Raw genomic sequence first — 21156 nt, 5'->3', positions numbered from 1 at the left:
ATTTAAGAAATAGCACCAATATATACAAAGCGCTCAATTATAAATATCAAGAATATTAGACGGGTGGGAATATCACAGAGGTGAAATATATATGATTGACATGTACCTCTAACCTGTGAACATTGTCATTTGCTATTTTACTGTACAAAGGTACTGTGCAAAAGGTGTAACTATTTCAGTCTACATCGCATTAGGTGGAGGAGTTGTACAGGGAGATGGCCATGGGCAGGAATGATTTCCTGTGTGGTTCAGTGGTGCTTTTTGGAAATCTCAGTCTCTCACTGAACGTGCTCCTGTGACTAGCCAGCATGTCATGGAGTGGGTGGGTGGTATTATCCAGCATTCCATTTATCTTTGACAACATCTGCCCCTCAGACACTATCCTAAGGGAGTCTCGCTCCATCTCCACAACATTACTGGCCTTGCGGATCAGTTTATTTAGTCTGTTGGCATCTGCAATCCTCAACCTGCTGCCCCAGCACGCTGCAGTATAGAGGATGGCATTGGCCACAACAGACTCATAGAAAATCCTGAGCATTGTCAAAAAGATGTTGAAGGACCTCAGCCGCATCAGAAAATAGAGTCGACTCTGGCCCTTCTGTGGAGTGCAGTGGTGTTTTTAACCCAGTCCAGTTTATTGTCAATGTGTACTACAAGGTATTTATAGTCCTCCACAATGTCCACATTGACCACCTGGATCAAAACAAGGGTCAAGGTTTTCCTTCAGTCTCCCCCCTTATGAAGATAGCCTGAATCATTTATCTCATTTTTCATTAGACTGGATTGCCTCATATATATTTGATGGGACTTTCTCTGTTAAATCATTGCATTTGTTCCAAGACTCTTGTGCACTGGTAGAAGGCACATTGCCTTCTACCAGTGCCAGTCTATTGGACAGGTGTCCATCCTAGTTCAGTGTCAGGCCTGGATAAGTGACTGGGTTTACTCCATATTTATATTCTGTTTTTCTAAACATATACATTGATAATAAATAATAAACTATGAAAATGAATAGCATGTCAGGTATTTTGTGTCCTTTTTCCAGTTTGTTATACTTTTATACAGTCTGCTGCTGTCTGCTGAGCTGCCTGGGGATGCTTCATTCACTTGGAAATAAGAGTTTACATGTACCATTATCCCATTAACATGAATAGGAGAAAAATGTGTGGCTGGATTTAGAAAGAATAAAAAAAATAGAATCAATAATCTTAGCTATGGATTAAAAACTATATATTTCACATTCAAGCACCACATTTTTTTTCTTACTAACAAAAGCCACATGGAAATTATAACCAGAACCCTAAATACTAAACTGAGAGTATAACCAAGCAATATGTTACAAGAGAAATGATGCAAAGCTCAAAACACCATACAACAGTAACAAGAAAGAGCCAGAAAGGAAAACATGATAGAGAAGACCTAAACAGCAGACAAACTAAGAATTAAATTAAACAAAAATAATAATAAGAACTAAAAAGGACCCCCCACATACACACGCACACAAAATGCTGAGTCAAAGAGCAAGGACTGTGAAATCCACAGCAAATGCAGGTCTTCTGTCGTGCGCCCTCCACATTTTAACTTTAGAAACTGAACCTAAATTTAATGCATTTGTTCAGTGAGCCAAAATAGAAGAGATTTGTCTCACTGAACAAGAAAAAAAATGAAAAGCTGCACCTGAAGTAATTAAACTGCAATCAGAGTAGCAAGAGCACCTTGTATAAAATTCAGTGTTTGAAATTTTGAAAAAACATACACATTTTGTTCAGTTGTTGTGGGTAATGCTGATAATAAAATGTTATCATTTTTACTATGCTTGTTTCACATGTCCATTTTCTAAACATGTACTCTTACCAGTAGCACTTCATAAAGAGATAAAATCACTACCGAGCAAACCTGAGTTCATTTTATTGGTTCAGTCAACTTTTTTATTCACTTACCTGGATGATTGAGCATGCATCAGGATTAAAAATAGTAATATTGCTGTAATAAACAAAAAACTAACAAAACCCCATCTGAGTTTAATTTAAATAATACTGATAATCCAAAAAGCAGACAGTGTCACTACTGCAGGCTGAGAGCTTTTGGCAGCTGAAGCAGAAATGTCCACACAGATCCACTTCTTGGGAAACCCTTCATCTGCCGCCTAGGCTTCCAGGTTTTACCTTCCACTACGTATTCTAGAGTCATGCTTCTGTTCAGTGTAAACACACAGTCCCCTCTTACAACAGCAGTGAATAGTGAACCTTTACTGTTGGCGAAGTGTCCAGGCAGGGTTGACCACTGGCCCAAGCTCAGATTATAACAGTCTATGAGGCATCTTAGGAAGTCATCAGATGGGCCATTTCTTATGATGAAGAGGTTGTCCCTGTGGCCCACCATGCAGTGACCATAGCTTTGGTGCCTGATCAGTGTGGTAACTAGATGCCACTCATTTTCCCCAGATGCATACTCGTAGATCTCAGTGGTCTCCATTGGCCTCCATAAACACACAAATATCCTGCTCATGGTTTTGGTGCAAGCTGCTCCTGCTGCCGGCCGAGGTAGGTTAGCAGCAAATGTCCACGTTCTGTTTTTTACATTGTATATTTCCACAGACGACATTACTGTTCGCTCATACTCTCCTCCGATGGCATATAAATGACCATGGAGACCCATAAGGCTAAGATTGTAACGCAGCTGTGCTGGGCTGGGAATCCTGCTCCAGCTGTTGCTTTCAACACTGTAGCAAAAACAAGATTCCACAACTTGTTTATGGATGCCATGAATGCCACCAATTATGAACAGTTTGTTGTCTAAAACAGTCACTCCAGCCATTGAGGTGCTGGCCTCTAGTGGAAGATCTGTTAACACTTTCCAAGTATTGCCAGTTTCATTGAGGTAGCAGATGGTCCTTGAGGCAGCATGTACAGTTTCATCCAAACCGCAGGTCACATGGGCTCCTACAGCCATGAAAACATGGGGGGTCAAAGACTCCACATAAGAGATAAGCTCTAATGGTAAGGTTTTCTTGACCTCTACCTCAAGGTCAGTGTACATGTCTCGAATGAACAGTGCTGCTGCATGGTACAGATCCATAAGTCCAAAGACTGCAGAGGTGTGATACATCAGCAGACAGTTTTCTGCATCAAGAAGGTCAATAAGATGCCTAGTAAGTGGGGGCACCTGCAAGAAAGCTGCACATTCAATGGCTTCCACAATGTCGTCCTCATCCAGAATTGGCTTCTCTCCATGTAAAACTGCTAAAGCTAAAAGGAATCCTTGAGCTCGCAGAGACTTGAGGTGGATTTCTTCCTGCTGACATTCCTTCATACCGGAGCGATACAGAGCTTGAAAATAGTCGCAGCTCTGCACCAGTAACATTTTCTCCTCAGAGAACTGTCTGTCTCCAACCACAATAGTTAGTTTAGCCGAGACGAGACCAGAGCCAGCACATGGTAGATACCTTTCACAGTCTGCACCATTGAAGCGGTCACTGTCCTCTGATTCTCCATTGTACACTGACATTATAACTTGCTGGCAGTAACAAATATCCTCTGTAAAAATTACACAACAGGTTAAAGCTCTTGGAGTAGAGCACAAGAGCAGTGACTCACTCTTTAGAGTGGATCAGTTATTGCACAGGCTTTAAAATAGAAGCAGCTAAATATAGCAGAGAACAAATGATCGGGGTCACATTCATGTAGTGGACAGGACTGAAAGGGGTGAATACAGGGTTAGTGGTTGTTGCTGATACAAAATCAAAAAATCAGTTTGCCCCAAATTTACATTTGCTTTTTGATATAAAACAAATATGCCTTAAGAAATCTTTTTTTAGTACAATACTTTTATAACTTAAAATTGCTACTTTATGGTATTTAACAACAGTGGTCTTGATGGTCTACACATAACATGGACAATCAATGGTACAACAAAATTAAATCTTCACATTGACCCAAAAAGTAACATATGAGTAACTGGAGCTTCCAATAGCAAATCATCTCCATTACCAGTCGTTAGCGAATGGTTTGGAAAAAAACAAAACAAAAACGACATCATATTAACTTTCTCTCACATTGTCCAACCAACCTTATTACCATAAACAATAATATCATTTTAATTCAAATATTAAAATCATTGCATTTTAACATTATTTATTTATTTATTTATTCGTTTATTGTTGGGGGAAGCGCTTTTTCGTTTTTGGTGTGCTGCAGCATTGCCGAGTGACCGTCTCCGAATCCCTGCACTAGTCGCGTAAAGAATAAACTAGGTCGTGGGTTTCTCATTGAATTACGACTACATTTTCAAGAAAATGACTTCACATTTACCTAAAACATGGGGCCCCTTTGTTTTTTATTCCATTTAAGTGTGTTCGTGTAGTTTTAATGCAGCAAGCTTTGTGGTACAATTTGGTGTGTCAGCGGGGGTCAGGCGGAAGGATTTTCTTGTATATACTGGCAGCAGCGTTATAGCGGAGCAACCTCAGACTTCGGGGTTTGCGCTCTGTGGACCACATCCGGAATGGATTTTAGGTTATGTTTATCTCTCCCGTGAGAGGAGCCGAGGACTGTTTTTTTTTCCTGAGGATGTATAGCGCCAATAATTTCTCGGTGCGGTTGAATTATTCGGGAGAAGTCAGGAGCAGCATGCTGCTCTCTAAACTGGACACCCTCTCACACATGTCGTTCAGCATGGACCTGCCGGTGAAGCTCCTGCAAGGTAACAGCCTCGACTTCGCAGCTGTGTCCATTTCACGTCACTTTATTTTACCCGCCACGCTTCAAGTCTTAATCAGAAATGGATAATTCGAAGCCGGGATTTCGAATCGGGTTGGAAAATCTGGGTCATCTGATACAAAATACAGATTTTTCTGGACTTAGTTATTCATTTAGCTAACATGTGACTAAACTAAAATGAATTTATTATTATTATTATTATTATTATTATTATTATTATTTTAAGTATTGAAATCAACTCAGCCTGAATGGAGCTAGGACACCTTTACCCCAATCGGAGGGACTTAAACCACTTAAAGTTTCATATATCTGCCGAATACATGGCGATCATTGTTTAAATTAGGACATTTTCAGGCCAAGGACGGGACCATTTTGACATCTAGGTGTCTTGTATAACGTAAAGTGAGTTTTTGTCTTTGCTTTAAACGTTGCAAGTGTATTCGGTGATGTGTACGTTTGTGTCGACGATTACACGCAGTTCTAATCGCGGGACGTACTATGTTGGGGTTTATTTGCAAAGTTGACATGACTTTGATTAGCCCTGACTTTTCTTCCCTGTGCTCTGCAGCCAACGCAGAGAAGCAGTCGCTTGAGAAGCAGTACCGGCTGGGTCCGGTTCTCGGCAGTGGGGGATTCGGTACCGTTTACTCAGCTGTTCGCCTCGCTGATGGTTTGCCGGTAAGAACCGAGGGGCGGCTTTGTTTTGGTCGCAGCACATGGCCAACTCTCATTGTCAAGATGCCTTGTAGCAGACAGCTGAGTTTCCTGTTTGACCCTTCAAAATCAAGCCGTACTTGAATGTTCGAGTTTAAAAACAATAACTGACAATCCTACTTAAATATTTTGTATTAGGCCTCAAGGTTCTTGCATTAAAAAGGAAGACTGAATTTGAGACTAAATGAAAACAATTATCTCAAATACGAATTAATTGAATTGAAATAATGAATTGACAGTCATTAATTTTTCAGTCTTTGTTAATTTGGTCCAGTCTTTCAACAGCCAGAATGAAGAGGCATTGTTTTATTTAAGACCAGTGTCTACATGACTTGTAGTCTGCTCTGAACTTAAATCTTGTTGTTTTCTCCAGTAAATGTGTCACATTCATATGAATTCAATTAATCTAGGCTTTGTTTTTGTTTTTTTAATTGTTGTTTTCAATTACAGCATCTCCTTAGTCTGTTAAAAGTATTGGCTTCTCGCCTACATTATCATTACAATTTTCCATAGCTGTAATTTTATCTATCATCATTTTATTATGTAACTAACAAAAAATTGAAAATTCCGTTTCTTTTTGTCAGTTCGGAATAAAAAAAAAACAAACCTTTTTCAGATGCTGCTTTTATTTAAAACCCACATCTGTCACTCTTACTTCCTCTTTTACTGCTATCAGCTGTGCAGCTTGACTCAGTGCTGGCATGCCTGGCTCATGTCTTTGTTGTCACAAAGAAAGCCGGTTATTAAACAAAAGTGCTTTACTCTCTGTTCCTTCTGCTAAATCTTTACTTATTGGAAGTAGGAATTTGACAATAATAGTTATTTTAATTACGGTGGGAAAATAAAGTTATTTCATAAATGAGGAACAACATTGTTAGACCAAAAGATTCATATTATCAGCATGCACAGATCTACCCTAAAGCTGCTGTATGATGGTTTGTATTTTAGGATAGAAAGAGAATTTATTCAGTTTTATTCTGAGGATATGTTTATAATATTTTGATGGTGTTTATTTACATGTAGGTGGCAGTGAAACATGTGAGCAAGGATCGGGTGACTGAGTGGGGTTCTCTGGTAAGGGCTGCCTGCATTTCTACTTGCAGTTTAACAGTTTTAATTCCCTTACTACCTGTTTTCTTACCACTTCAGCTTCTATTACTATGTGAAATTATCTTTCGTGTTCACAAATAGATGAATAAAATGAATATTAGGGGTGGGGGGAAAAAATCGATACTGTGTAGTATCGTGATATTTTGTTTGCTAATAATGTATCGATACAGGGACAGCAGAAATCGATATTTTGTTACAAAAAAAGTTTTTGTGGACTGGAACATGCTCCGACTTCAGAGCATGTTGATCCTTTTTCTGAGCAAGAATCCTGACATTCCTTCACTGTCCAAATGTGTTTAACTTTTTTTTTGGCAGCAATAAACATGACAGTTTACTTATTTTAATTTAAGACATGTTTTATTTTAATTAAGTTTAAAACTTTTTTATTTAATGTAAAATTATATTTTGTTTTAATTTACTTTCAAATTCTTCAGTTGCTGAAGAGGCTGCATAGGTTTCACAAATTGCATAGTTCAGAATAGCTATAATTGTGCCAGATGGTTGCATTCAGTTAAGTTGGATTAGACTGTAAAACAAACCGATCAGTTTGTCAACAATAAAACTGACTGAAATGAGAGAGAGACTGAGTGTGAGACTTTGATATTAGATAAAATGAATATTGATAGTTTACCTTTATGTACAGAATCTGAATATCGCAAAATATTTTAAAAAATTGCGATAATATCGTATCGTGAGATGTATGGTGATTCCCACCTCTAATGAATATGTCTGGTCAATAACTAAGTCTAACTTTCTACTGCTGCTATGTATGGCCCATGAAGCTTCTTACTGTGCCCCCAGTTTCCTTGTGTTCTTTGCATGCTTTGGTATAGTTGCATGACTGGTTATCATTAGACAAAAAAGCCACTGTCAGAGTGCGTGTGCTTCTGTAGGATGAGGTGCTTGTTGCATGAATGCATTAAATGATTTAAAAATCAGGATATAGGTTTTGTTTACCTTAACTTTATAAACTGCTGTAACAAAGGAACATCACAACTCTTGGGACAAATAAAGTATATCTTGTCTTTATAATCATAAATTTTTTACCAAGCAAAACACCCCAAACACCTTAGTTCCTTGTTTTTGGATTTGTTTGGATTTCCAGCAACCTGTTGGTCCTCATGTGCCATTCTTCATAAAAACCCACATGATCGTCTTCCTCTTCTTTGCATACTTTTATCTGTATTTAACTTGATGTAATTTAAAGGACGACATCCTGATTATTTAAATTGCTCTCTCAGTCCGGAGCTTTAATTCCTTTAGAGATTGTGCTGCTGAAGAAAGTGAGTGGGACCTTTGCTGGCGTGGTGCAGCTCTTGGATTGGTGGGAGCAGGCGGATGGCTGGTTTATAGCGATGGAGCATCCCAAGCCATGTCAGGACCTGTTTGATTACATCACAGAGCGTGGCGCTCTTGATGAGGAGGCAGCACGTGGCTTCTTCCTGCAGGTACTGGAGGCCATACGTCACTGCTATGCCTGTGGCGTTGTCCACCGTGATATTAAGGACGAGAACCTGCTGGTGGACCTGAGGACCGAGCAGGTCAAACTCATTGACTTTGGCTCAGGGGCTGTTCTTAAAGACACTGTCTACACAGAGTTTGATGGTGAGTCCAAATGTCCCATTATCTGTCACTGTTTTTGTGTCTGTCACTATTTTGTGCTCCCACCCACACATCCCCCACTCACACACACAAAATTACTATTTAGAGATGGATCATTATGCTCAGAAAGTTGCCTTCATTGATGAGGAGGACATGTTCCTGACTCTATAGGCAGCCAGGAGTTGCAGCTGGAGCCATTGCTTGGCTTTAAAATGCCTGATGCTTTTCTGTATTTGTCCTCCCTGCAGGGACACGAGTATACAGTCCTCCAGAGTGGATCCGATTCCATCGATACTATGGGCGACCAGCCACCGTCTGGTCACTCGGTGTGCTGCTGTATGACATGGTGTGTGGCGACATCCCCTTTGAACATGACGAGGAGATCCTAACGGGACAGATCTATTTCAGGCGGAAAGTCTCCTCGGGTCAGTCTACCCAGTGATAGAAATTGTCTATTGTCTCTGTTCCTGTTTTGCAGCATTGGCATTTTTAGTGGCAAAGAGGGTGGGAAAACTGACCAATGAACTGACATCATACACACAAATGCTCACAAGCATGAAGCATGAAAGAGGCTATCCTGGGCTCTGTTTCATGAAACAACTTCATCCACTCTGAGTTGATTGACTCTATTTACTAACACACTGTGCCAGTGCAAGCTGGATTATGGCAGAAAAAGAAGTGCCAGTATTTACAAAGACAGTGCAATGACAAGATTGTGTATAAGAGCTGGAAACTCAGATTGTTGTGACTCACCCTATTGCAGGGGTCTCAGTCCTTGAGGGCCGGTGTCCCTGTTGCAACACACCTGAATAAAATTAGGTCATTAGCAAGAGCATAGAACTGCATGCTGAAGTGTCAACCCCTAACCCTACTCAAGTAAATTTAAGTTAATGTAAGTGTTTGGAAAAATGTACTTCTAAAAATACTTTTGCACCATGTTCATTCACTCATGAGCTGCTGTAAGATGAATCAAATGGCTGAATTGCCACCTCAGCATGCACTCAAGTTCTACAGTCTTGCTAATGACCTACTAATTGTCTTCAGGTGTGCTGCAATAGGGACACATGGAAAAGTTTCAGGACAGCGGCTCTCAAGGACTGGAGTTTGAGACCCCTGATATAAATGATTGGTCATTGGTCAGTGTGTTGTGCCTCAAGCTTTTGTACTAGTAGTTTATCTTTCTGTTGCAGAGTGCCAGCAGCTGATTGGCTGGTGTTTGTGCCAGCAGCCGTCCGACCGGCCAACCCTGGAGCAGATCTTCCTCCACCCTTGGTTGATGGGCAGCAGGGCTCAGCGAACAGACGAGGCAGCCATCACACTTCATGCTGTCAAAGATAACACCTCCTGCTCCTTCTTGAATCCATCTTCCTCCTACTCCCCTCCCAACCAGTAGAATCTCATGGTGGGCATGGTTTGGACTTGACTGACAGCTGTCCTTCAGTGTCTATGACATGTCGGTGGGAGTTGTTCACAGTTGTGGATGAAGTTTGCTGCTGTGGCGCAGCTTTGTGCTGCGTTAAAAGTGCCTTGAATTTGTTTATTTAAAGCTGCTATGGGGAAAGTGTCATTCATTGGCAAAAACCAGACTGCAAAGGGAGAGAATCTCTAGACCAGGGCTGCCCAATCCCAGTCCTCAAGAGCTACTATCCTGCAGCTTTTAGATGCATCCCTACTCCAACACAGCTGAATCAAATGGTTTGATTACCTCTTCAGCATGCCATCATGTTTGATAAAGGCCTTATAACAAGCCATTCATTTGATTCGGGTGTGTGGGAACAAGGATGCATCTAAAAGCTGCAGGACGGTAGCTCTCGAGGACCGGGATTGGGCACCCCTGCTCTAGACGTTGAAAATGAAAACATTTTTGAACATCTGGTTAAATTCTGCTGTGTGCAGCCACATCAGGGCAATGGAACATCTAATCGTCTGTAAGGCTGCAGGGGATTTTAAGTCTTCCAGATATATTTAGTTAGTCTGCAATGTAACACTTTTTTGTTTGTTTGTTTTTTGTTTCTTGTTTCTATGGTTAAACAATCATCTGGACAGTCGGTTTTTTAGTTGATTGGGTTTTTTTTCTCGCAGGGCTGATTTTACTTAAAATGTGTCCACATCCAGTGTGCTTGACAGGGAATACCTGCAGTCAACCTCATCTGTTTGTCAGGGTATAAGATGCACAGTCAATGCAAATATTGTGTTTTTTATTTTGAAAACATGCATTTTTGTTATATGTATATACTTTTGTATGCATTTATTGTATTTTGTTATCTTCTTTATTGTTTTTTAAAATATTTTATTTGTTGACATTTTGAAATGTAGAATCCTGGCAGGAAAGGTTTCTTCATGGACATTATTCCAATTAAACTTTTTTTTATATATATATTTTTTATATAGAAGCAGATAATATTGGTCTCAATTCTTTTCACTATACTACACAGCTTTTCCCTGTCACAGCTGCCACCACCAGTACTCTGACTCAGTCTTTCTCTATTAATAGCTGTCAATCAGGGTCAAGGCCCTCATAATGTAGGTATGATCAGCTTTGAAGAGCAGAACTGTCTACAGGAACATTTATGGCAAGCCAAATATAATAAGTTTGTTTAATACTCTACACACAAGCGTGACGGCCAGCAGTAATGTTGGCCACTCATGTAGGTTATGTTGTACGGCTCTGCAGAAACATGTAGTCATGTAAAAATATGGCAACTGTTTTACTTTGCGTGCTGGAAAGCTAAAAGTTGACAACTGCCAGACAGGTGCCAATCTCTCCTTCACATGGTTAATTTTTATGTGACTGAATAACAAATAGGTAAAGGTTAAAAACACTTTTTTAACTTAAAGAAATCCTACACAGTCCTACTCTGTGCAAACCAGGATTTGCATGTAGCCGGAGTTTACCATTGCCTGGTATATACCCTCTTAGTATGTTACTGGACTGCAGTATGTCTCTCCTGAACCAGGGGAAGTTGTCGGAGGGCTGGTGCCGTGGAACATCATGAGGATGTGTCCATGCTGCCCGCATCTCCAGCACTTCTGCCCTGACAGTTGCACGGCTTCTGAACAGCTGGGCACAGTTTCTGTGGCTGCCGGGAATTGTGGAGAGACAATGCATTTAATCAAAGGAAATGGCTGCTGCTCAGCAGAACCTTGAGAAACCTTGTTAAGGCCAGGTCTGCCTGACTTCCTGCCGCTGGCCTCGGCTGCTCCCGCGATGGAGCTAGCCGCACTGCCGGATGGTCCTCAGCCAGGGTCACGGCAATCTCAAGGCTCGAGGACCGGTGACAGCGGATTCACTTTGCTGTCCCAGCCAGGAGCCCCTCCATGGATTGCTCCAGAACCACCATGTTCAGCACGAAAACTTCTCGCGGGGAAGGGTCAGGCTGCAGCCACCTGGCCACAACATCATGCACCTACCTAGCTAAGGCAAAGGGCCAGTCCCCCATCTGACAAGAGACCCAGCAAGTCTAGGATTGCCACTGGACCGCATCAAATGATGTACATGCTGTAATTTGGAGGCTGAGGGCTGTGGAACATCTGTTTCATTTGTTAAAAAAAGATCTAAAGTAAAGCGTAAAAATTCATCTTTACGTTTTCTTCCTTGAAGCTGAGTTTTTGTACATGTGCGTCTGTGTGTTTAAGTGTGCAAGTAAATGAGTGAGTTTGTTTCTGCAAGCCTTTAAAGTGAAATGTGGTGGCTGCAATGTTGAGAAGCAAGTATATTAGCATTCTGAAGTTTGCCCTGTGCTTTGATGCAAAGTTCTTGTGTTGAGGGTATGTTGGTGTACATGTTAATCAATATTAACAATAATTCAGTGTCCAAGTTCAAATCCCTCAGGTCAGTGGCTCAGTTTTACTGGCCCATGTACATTTTTATTGGCTTGGGATTTTTAATTTTTTTTAGAAAAGATATTTTTAAATATTAACGCAATTTAATCGAGTCAGTATTTTATAATATTTCACTTTCAGTCTGAAAAATGTTATGAAACTACAAACCTATAACAACTCCGGTCACAAGACTGAGGCAGTTAAGTGTGTTCTTCTGTCATGCAGACAATCCATGAGAATAAGGAAAGAAATGATGGAAACTGAGTCAAGGACATAATGTACAACGTAGAAGTGGCGTACAGTGATTTAGTAAGGGCAGCACTATTCAGTTTTCCTCAGAGGTAGCAAAAGTACAGACATTCTGTACTTAAGTAGAAGTACAGATACTTATGTTATAAATACTGTAAAAGTTAAAGTACTGATTTTACTTCTTTACTCAATGAAAAGTGAAAAAGTGCAGCCTCTGAAATGTACTCAAAGTAAGAAAGTAAAAAGTAGTCTTTTAAGGCCATTTGCAGGCTACGAGTTATTACTGTGCAAAGCCAACTGAATCCTGTATTAATATGATAAAATTATATTAGTACAAAGGAATATAAACTTTCAGTCCTAATATGCTTTATGCTAAACAGTATAAAACTGGTATGAAGGTGGAATTCAGTGAATGAATCTACGTGTCGTCACCAAAAATGTAAAATAATTTCCAATTCCCTTCATTTAACCTACCCATGACCAAGAACATCACAGCTTCTGTGCACCAGTCCGACACAGTACAGCAAACCAACCTGTTTATCCTGCATTAAACTGCACAGTATTTTCATGCAACCTTTCAATAATACAAAGTTACTAAGCTATACCTCAGTTTGTTTTGCAGGATGTTTCACAATATGAAACATCCTGCAAAACAATGTCATATACAGAGCAAATATCTTATTTTTAAAAATGAGGATTTACATGTTAGCTTTAAATTTCCCCCTCATCAAATCCCACTGGCTAGGCCTTAATTTTAAATACAACTTCTCTTCTTCCTATCCTGTCCTGACTTTCTTATCTTTTTCCACCTCTGAGTAAAGTTAAGTGTAGCAGCAGATACACCTTTAGCTAGCAGACACACTGTGTGAGAAACAAACAGTCTGTGTCTTTGTTGAGCTGACATAAACCTTACATTTGAAAATACTTACACTTACAAAATGTTACCCCCTTTGTACATGCTTCTCTTCTGTAGAGCTAGGTAGATGCTGAAGTACGCTAACCCCTGGTGATTGACACACCATTAGGACTATCTTTCATGTTTTACTGTGTTGGCTCAAATCGGTTTAATGTTTGAAGGCCCGCTGTGGCATGAAATTTAAAATCACTTCAAATATGTTAAACCGAAAGTAGTCTATTTTGAAAATGAAAGGAGTGGGAAGTACAGATATTTATGTGAAAATGTAGGAGGAAAAGTAACGTTTTCAGAAAAATAAATACTCAAGTACAATTTTCAGGTATCTATACTTTACTTAAGTACATTAACGAAATATTTGTACTTCGTTACTTCCCACCTCTGGCGACATAAGAGGATCAAGAAGCAAAATGATTGGCTAGTGACCTTAAATGATTCGACAATCCTACAGGAGGCAGTAATGCACTATCCTGGATGCGAATTGCCGTTAAACACCAAAGAAGAAGAAGAGGCGGAAGGACGAAAAGAAGAAGAGCCTTTTCACAGTCGACAACAGCAAAGCCCACGTGAAAGTAAGTGAGTCTGGATGTCGTGAACCAGTCTTTGTGTTTTTACGTGTTTTGTGTAGTATGAACTTGAATTTAATTCACACAAAGACGCTTACCTACCTTCAAACAACAAGGACGGACAGCCATGCAGCGGGTCTTCTCCTGTAGTAACTGAAATCCAAATGCAACAATACTCAAGAAATACAGCCTGTGTTATACAGACAGCTTCCATTATAGCGATAATAGCTCTAAAAGAATAGGGGCCATTGTGACTGTGTGTTTTCCTTCAGAGGGGTCATAGGTCAATATGGGTCGGTCCTCCAAAGACAAACGAGACATTTACTATCGACTGGCCAAAGAGGAGGGCTGGAGAGCGAGGAGCGCCTTCAAGCTGCTGCAGCTCGATCAAGAGTTCAACTTGTTCACAGGTGAGACCCATAGGTCACCTGAGAAAGACTTTTATCAATAGTTTAGTATATGTATAATATGTAGAAAAGGGGTTCTTTAGAAAACCCTGATGTGACTTTTTCATGATATAAAATGATTTAGTATTGAGATGTTTTGTCATGAGCTTATAGGGCATACATTCTTACAAACCTTCTAATGTGGCTAAATTAAAATAATTCTGTAAAGAATAGTGGGCCAAAATTTCTCCACAGTGACATAAAAAACTCACTGCCAGCCCTTGTACTATTGTGTCTGTTGATAAATGTCAGTTTTCTTCTTTTTTAGGTGTAAACAGAGCAGTGGATCTCTGTGCAGCCCCTGGAAGTTGGAGTCAGGTTCTCAGCCGGAAACTCAGGTAACATGTTACTTATTTTAATATGCCAACATATAGTGAACATATCCTAGCTGAGCAAAAATGATTTGCATGGCTGCAGTATATTACACTTTTATACAACAAATCTTTTTTTTTTAGAAATATACCATTAAAGAAATAACATGGGCCTTAGAGTTGAACTCTTATCCTATTCCTCTTTTTATAGCATATAAACTGCTGCAGGGGTGTATTCTCATATTTATATGGTGTTTTCACAACTGCGGTGTTTAATCCATTTCAATTGAACTCCCGGTTCATTTTCCTACCTGGTGCAGTTCATTTGTGCAAGTGTGAACACAGTATTCGTAATGAGATGTGAACCAAAACAACCCCACCAAGACAATTTGGAGGAGGTGGTCTCAGTACCATTACAAATAAACTCCAGAGCAGTTTGTTTATGTGTCAACCTGATCCAACTACGTCACGAGTTTGAGCTATAAAAAACCCCACCCCATAGCCATCCATGTATGCTTGTTTTCTCAGTGCAGAAAGGTACTATAGATGTGCAAAGGTCTGTACGGGCTAGCAACAAGCTCTGAAATGAAAGTAAATTCTGTGTTCTCCAATAAACCAGAACACAGCACCTTCTTCCTGTATTTACTTTTGTTGCACTTGCCCCAGACACATCTGGCTAATGAGCTGACTGAACATTCTCATGTGGTTTATAGTGACGCATTTTAGATCTTCCTCAGTATGAAAACAAACTAACCCACAGGAAAAAGCTACAAGTTTACAAACTCATCAACTGATTTGGATCAAATTAACAAACTATAGGTATGAAAACACCTATAGGATTAAAAAAGGTGTTGGAAATACCAGAATATCATGCTAAGAATAACACACCATCCTTATGCTGCTCTTGTTGTTTCTGCACCAAGTGACCCCTAGACTGGCATCAGCTGTGGTTGTCTTTAAATCTAATCTGAACACATTTATTAAGCTTTCAACGCCTAATCTCTGGGACTGTGGATGGAGGACAGTTTGTTGCTGTGATATTTTATGTAAATTGTGTGAATATGTGTTTAAATGAATTTTTTGGAGCTGCTTTATTTCTATTATAAAGTATTTGGATTATGATATGTGATATATTCATAAAATGTGTCTACTTACTAAAAAACTATTCTGTGCATTTTGTTTGTTTGATTGTTTTTATTAAAAGAGGGTGTGCGGAGAAAGCTGAAAAGGGTGAGAGCGGTGAGGAAGTGAAGATTGTGGCAGTGGACCTTCAGGCCATGGCTCCTCTGCCCGGAGTTACTCAAATCCAGGGAGACATCACCAAGGTAGGGACATAAGCACAATGATGTCAGTAATCACAGTAACTCAACTCGTAGGCGTGGAGGAGTGAAGACCTATGTCAATGTCTTTCTCCTAGGTGTCAACAGCTCAGGAAATAATTCGCCACTTTGAGGGTCACCCGGCCGACCTTGTAGTGTGTGACGGAGCTCCAGATGGTGAGAGGCTTGCTTTCTGTCTGACGTCGTTGGTTCTTAAGTCTCCTCTGTCCCCCTCTTGTTGTTCTTATTCTATTTCTTATGTTCTTTTCTTAGTAACTGGACTCCACGATGTGGATGAATACATCCAGGCTCAGCTCCTGTTAGCTGTGAGTACAGAGATGTGTTTGATTGCACTGTCAGATTTCTTGTGATGTCACGCTAACAGCTGTTTGTTTCTTAGGCTTTGAACATTACCACACATGTCCTGAAGCCTGGAGGAACGTTTGTGGCTAAGGTGAGCTCAGGATTTGTGGTAATTCATAAATGTACACTTATAACATTTGATGTTAAATAAATGAGTCCTGTCTGCCAGAGAGGTGACAGTCATTTAAAATCCATCCACCCATTCTCTTAAAGTCTCATGGACACTTCCCGTCCTTCTTTTCCTGCTGTCATTTATGACAGACGAACTGTCAAGCTATTGCCACAGCAGTAGTAGTGCTGTAATGCAACAATAGTGACAGAGTATTATATGTCAAATGTATATATCAAAAGTATTGTACATCAAATGTGAGCACTAAAGCATCCAAGGTCCCATGAAATTTTAAGTATAACATAAGTGCATAACTTTTTGGTTTACTTAACAAGAAGTAAAACTTAGCTAAACTAACCAAACCTTGGAACTCTTCAGGAGGCGGCACAATAATGTTGCACGCTAAAACTGAATTTGAAAAATATTTTCTACCTGGGTTTGGTTGGCTTTCTTACACAGCTGCGTAAAACCTTCCTTTTCCACCATTTGAATTAGCCCTGTTGTGGGTCCTGGGTTTCATGTCTCTTGTCAGATTGGCCTGTAATGACAGCCGGGCTTTTACTCTCTCTGACAGATTTTCAGAGGTAAAGATGTGACACTGCTGTACTCCCAGCTGAAGCTCTTCTTCGATGGTGTGACCTGCACCAAGCCTCGCAGCAGCAGGAACTCCAGCATCGGTGAGCCACCACAGTCATAACCCACTCGCATGGATCTAATAGAAGGAAAATCTCATCTCCATTTCATTTATTTATTTTATTATGAAATCCAAAGCAAAGAAATTTATATTTGCTGTGGATTTTATTACATGTTTCAGCAGCACTCACACACAGGCGGTGGGCTACACAAAATCTTATACTAATTATGAATGGCTTCCTGGTCTTATAAAATCGTTTGGAGATTCTCTCTGAGGAACTTTCTAATCCAGTATCCATTGTTTGATTTTACACACCCATTCCCATCTCAAACATTTGAATGACCTCTGTTGACATACTGCGTGAATGATCTGTCTTTCTGTGTACAGAGGCCTTCGTGGTCTGTCAGAATTACTCTCCTCCCAAAGGCTACATCCCCAACATGTCTAATCCTCTGCTGGATCACTCCTATGGTAATTATCAATCATTTAACCACATAAGTCTTTACTTTGCTATCTGAACTGGATCAGGAAACTGTACTTGGGTCAGAATTATCACCCTGTTCTATGTGTTCAAACTAGTCATTGAAAAAATGTAAACCAAGTCTAAATAATAGTTTTCTCATGTTTTCAACCATGTAGTTTTAGTTGCAAGACAATAAGTTGTCTTAAAATTTACAGACGTAAATTACTAAGTGTGTAACATACATTGTATTGCCAAAAGTATTAGTTCATTTGCCTTTACACACATATGAACTAGACTGACATCCTATTCTTAATCCATAGTGTTTAATATATTGGTGGGCAACCCTTTGCAGCTATCACAGCTTTTGACTCTTCTTGGAAAGTTTTCTACAATGTTTAGGAGTGTATTTATATTTTTAGAAGCACATTTGTGAGGTCAGACACTGATGTTGGATGAAAAAGGCCTGGCTCACAGTGTCCACTCTAATTCATCCTAAAGATGTTCTATTAGGTTGAGGTCAGAACTCAGTCAAATTGTTCTACACCAAACTCTTTCATCCATCCCTTTATGGACCTTGTTTTGTGCACTTGTGTACAGTCATGGTGCAACAGGAAAATACCATTCCCAAACTGTTTCCACAAAGTTGGGAGTATGAAATTGTCCAAAATGTCTTGGTATGCTGAAGCATTAAGAGTTTCTCTCATTGAAACAAATGGGCTGAGCCCAAGTCTTGAAAAACAACCCCACACCATAATCCCCCCTCTACTTTATACTTGGCACTCTGCAGTAAGAAAAGTACCGTTCCCATGGCAACCGCCAAACCCAGACTTCTCCATCAGATGGAGAAGTGTGATTTGTCACTTCAAGAGACACCTCTGCACTGATCCAGTGAGTCCAGTGATGACATGCATTGTGCTTGGTGATGTAAAGCTTGGGTGCAGCTGCTCAGACATGCAAACCCATTCCATGAAACACTATTCACTGTTTATGAACTAATCTGAAGGCTACATGACGTTTAGAGGTCTGTAGCAAAAGTTGGCGACCATTGCGTACTATGCACCTCAGTATCAGCTGACCCTGCTCTGTCATTTTACATGGCCACTACTTCATGGCTGTCCTTCCCAATCGTTTCCACTAGTTGGTATAACACCACTAACAGTTGACTGTGGAATATTTAGTAGTGAGGAAATTTCACCACTGGACTTCCATCCTATCATGTAACACGCTGGAATTCACTGAGCTCCTCAGAGCGAGACGTTCCTTCAAACATGTTTGTAGAAGCAGTCTGCATGCCTAGGAGCTTGATTTTATACACTTGTGACCATGGAGTTGGTTGGAACACTTGAATTAAATTATTTGGATGAGTGAGTGAATGCTTTTGGCAAAATAGTGTATGCTAACAATAATTTTGTGGCCACATTTGGTAATTCTTTTAAAAAATACCCTGTGGAGTTTTCTTGCACATAAGCAAAAGTTATATTTAGTAAGTTTTATTCAAAGCTAAAGTTTAAATACTACATTTTTTGCATCTGTAGGTCCTGCCACGTGTTTCTTTTTCCTTGCTTTTTCCTTTTTTCCTTGCTTGCACATTAAGCCAACACAAGCTAAATACCAAACCATGGTGTATTGCATGAACAGAACCTCAGACTGTGCAGCACTGCATTACACATCTTTTGCTTCTTCCTTTGAATGTTGAATTAACTTTTGCATAGTCTCTTTCTGCAGCATAAATTCACACCTATAAGTTTCTCTTCTGGTCTCTGTGCTTAAGATGTGGATTTTAACCAGTTAGAAGGTCCAAACCGTGTCATTGTCCCATTCCTGGCGTGTGGTGACCTCAGTGCCTTTGACTCTGACAGAACCTACCCTTTGCAGGTGAGCTGCTTTATCCTCTTGATCCTGATACAGAGTCAAACTTGCCAACCAAACTTAAAGTAGACATGAAACCGTATGTGTATAAAGGTTAATTTACACCATGGAGCCCTGCTCTCAAAAACTGACAGATATAACTCCGTCTGTGAAGCTGTATTTAAGATAGAAGTGCTTACAGATTTTATAACATGTTTAGCGCCATCTTGTGCCAGTACGGAACGTGTCATCACTGGTTGGTTGGGGCTAATAGACACATTAGTTTGTGTTAGCTAACTAGTGACAGAACTGATAAATCTGTGGAAAGCACTAAACTACACTAAAACTAAAAATCAGTCTAAAGGGGGAGGGGGGTCACTTTTGTGCTGTCTCTGGCTGCAACAATGAGTTTTATGTTAAAACTGAGGATATACTGTCCACTTTCACTCTGTTTCTTAAGCAATCAGTGGTTTGTTATTGTTTTGCTAGCTAATTGTGACACGGGGAAATCCAGCTGTTAGCTGTAATGTTCAGGTTTGTAAAGCACTTTATAAATGAGAACTGTGTGGAAGAGAGTGTGCTTGAGCCAGGTGACAGGTGGTTCACCACCCCAACAAGCTGGAGTCAGAAGTTGATATTTCCTCCTCTGGCCGAGTGTACTGAGTGGGGAAATCAGCAGATGCAATAAGCTCTATTTTATGCAATAAAATCTCTTTTCTCAAGCACGCCCAGACAGTTTACAACATAGCAGCACACTACATGCACATCACACCACAAACGTAACTATGTTTCTTACTGAAGCACGATCGGGAATCCCATCAGCACGTCTGCAGGGAAAGTAGGTCAATGTGTATACTGACAGAAGATGACATTAAACATGTTTTAAAAACTTACTTTTTTTAGCAGAGCTCCATGGTGTAAATTAGTCTTTATATGTGTAGTGTTTCATGTCCACTTTAATTAATGTATTTTGAAAAAATTTTCTGTTTGAGTGTAATTTTTAATTAAACTTTTGTTTTTCTTGTGATGTCTTGGTTATCCCTTGCTTTATATTTTTTTCACTCTAATATGGAATGCATAATTATTCCAATATCTTAATACTGAATTTTAATGGTTTAGTAATAAATGAGTGAAATATAATAGGGGGTGCAGTTTTGCTTGACTCACCGTTCAAAAATAATCCTTATTTACCTACATACATAAATGCTGTTGAACAAATTGTCCAAAGAAATTAATGTATTTTTCTCTTTGCTGTCTTTGTCCTGGCTGTTTCTTGCCTTTCCTCAGCTTGATGCTGGTAAAGAGTACCAGTATACGCCCCCTGCTCAGCCACCCATACGTCCCCCATACCAGCAGGCCTGCCATCTCCGCAAAAAGAACCTGCTGTCCAGAGAGGATGCTCCATCAGTCTGTCCCACCCAGAGCCAAGATGAGCCAGAGCCAAACGCTGAATCAACCTGATCCAAATCAGTTATGCTCTTGGTGGTTTGAAGAAAAAAAACAAACAAAAAACAAAATCGGCCAACACCCGGATACGGTGGATAGTTACTATTAAAAGAACTCTTTCCTGACAGATGAGAAGATGGCTAACAGTTTAATTTCTATGAGGCCTGTAGTGGCATGTCTATCAACAAAGACACAGGAGGCTGTTTTGAATGTTTTTTCTAAGCAGAGATGTATGTTTTTATTGGTTTGTATTTTGATGCAAAATTCTTTGAAACAAATGTTTTTATCCATTACTTTTAAATTGAGAAAAATATTATTTTAAGCCAAACCAGGCACAGTCAATGTTATGTTATTTTTTCCATGACTAATAATTGTTCAGTTGTCACACTATAATAAAATTGTATTTAAAAAAAAAAAAGTGAAATAAAAGCACTCACTATGGTGATGTTTAGTATTTAATAATGCCACTCTTGCCAATAACCCCAAGGATTATCTACTTGGAACAGTAATAGTTTTAAAATAT

General features: G+C 39.8%; 3 protein-coding genes across 3 annotated transcripts; 2 read left to right on the top strand and 1 right to left on the bottom strand.

The window, feature by feature from the left end:
* Positions 1-550: 550 nt before the first annotated feature.
* On the bottom strand, positions 551-3593 carry kbtbd13b (kelch repeat and BTB domain containing 13b). The gene has a single exon (XM_026174756.1). It carries the CDS (start codon positions 3505-3507, stop codon positions 2065-2067), a length of 1443 nt encoding a protein of 480 aa, XP_026030541.1. The 5' UTR covers positions 3508-3593; the 3' UTR covers positions 551-2064.
* A 574-nt stretch (positions 3594-4167) lies between these two features.
* On the top strand, positions 4168-9783 carry LOC113026229 (serine/threonine-protein kinase pim-3-like). Its single transcript, XM_026174757.1, has 6 exons — positions 4168-4701; positions 5287-5396; positions 6456-6506; positions 7784-8147; positions 8393-8569; positions 9335-9783. Exons 1-6 carry the CDS (start codon positions 4518-4520, stop codon positions 9535-9537), a joined length of 1089 nt encoding a protein of 362 aa, XP_026030542.1. The 5' UTR covers positions 4168-4517; the 3' UTR covers positions 9538-9783.
* A 3787-nt stretch (positions 9784-13570) lies between these two features.
* ftsj1 (FtsJ RNA 2'-O-methyltransferase 1) lies at positions 13571-21037 on the top strand. The gene is made up of 11 exons (XM_026174755.1): positions 13571-13700; positions 13967-14104; positions 14409-14478; positions 15656-15776; positions 15869-15947; positions 16044-16096; positions 16171-16224; positions 16817-16919; positions 17264-17347; positions 19111-19214; positions 20475-21037. The coding sequence occupies exons 2-11, from the start codon at positions 13984-13986 to the stop codon at positions 20646-20648; spliced, it is 963 nt and encodes a 320-aa protein (XP_026030540.1). The 5' UTR covers positions 13571-13700; positions 13967-13983; the 3' UTR covers positions 20649-21037.
* The last annotated feature ends 119 nt before the right edge of the window (positions 21038-21156 follow it).

The sequence above is a fragment of the Astatotilapia calliptera genome, chromosome 7 (genome assembly GCF_900246225.1).
Source record: "Astatotilapia calliptera chromosome 7, fAstCal1.2, whole genome shotgun sequence".
Lineage (NCBI taxonomy): Eukaryota > Metazoa > Chordata > Actinopteri > Cichliformes > Cichlidae > Astatotilapia > Astatotilapia calliptera.
The sequence above is the reverse complement of the archived record's forward strand: the minus strand, read 5'-3'. Positions and strand labels throughout refer to the sequence as shown.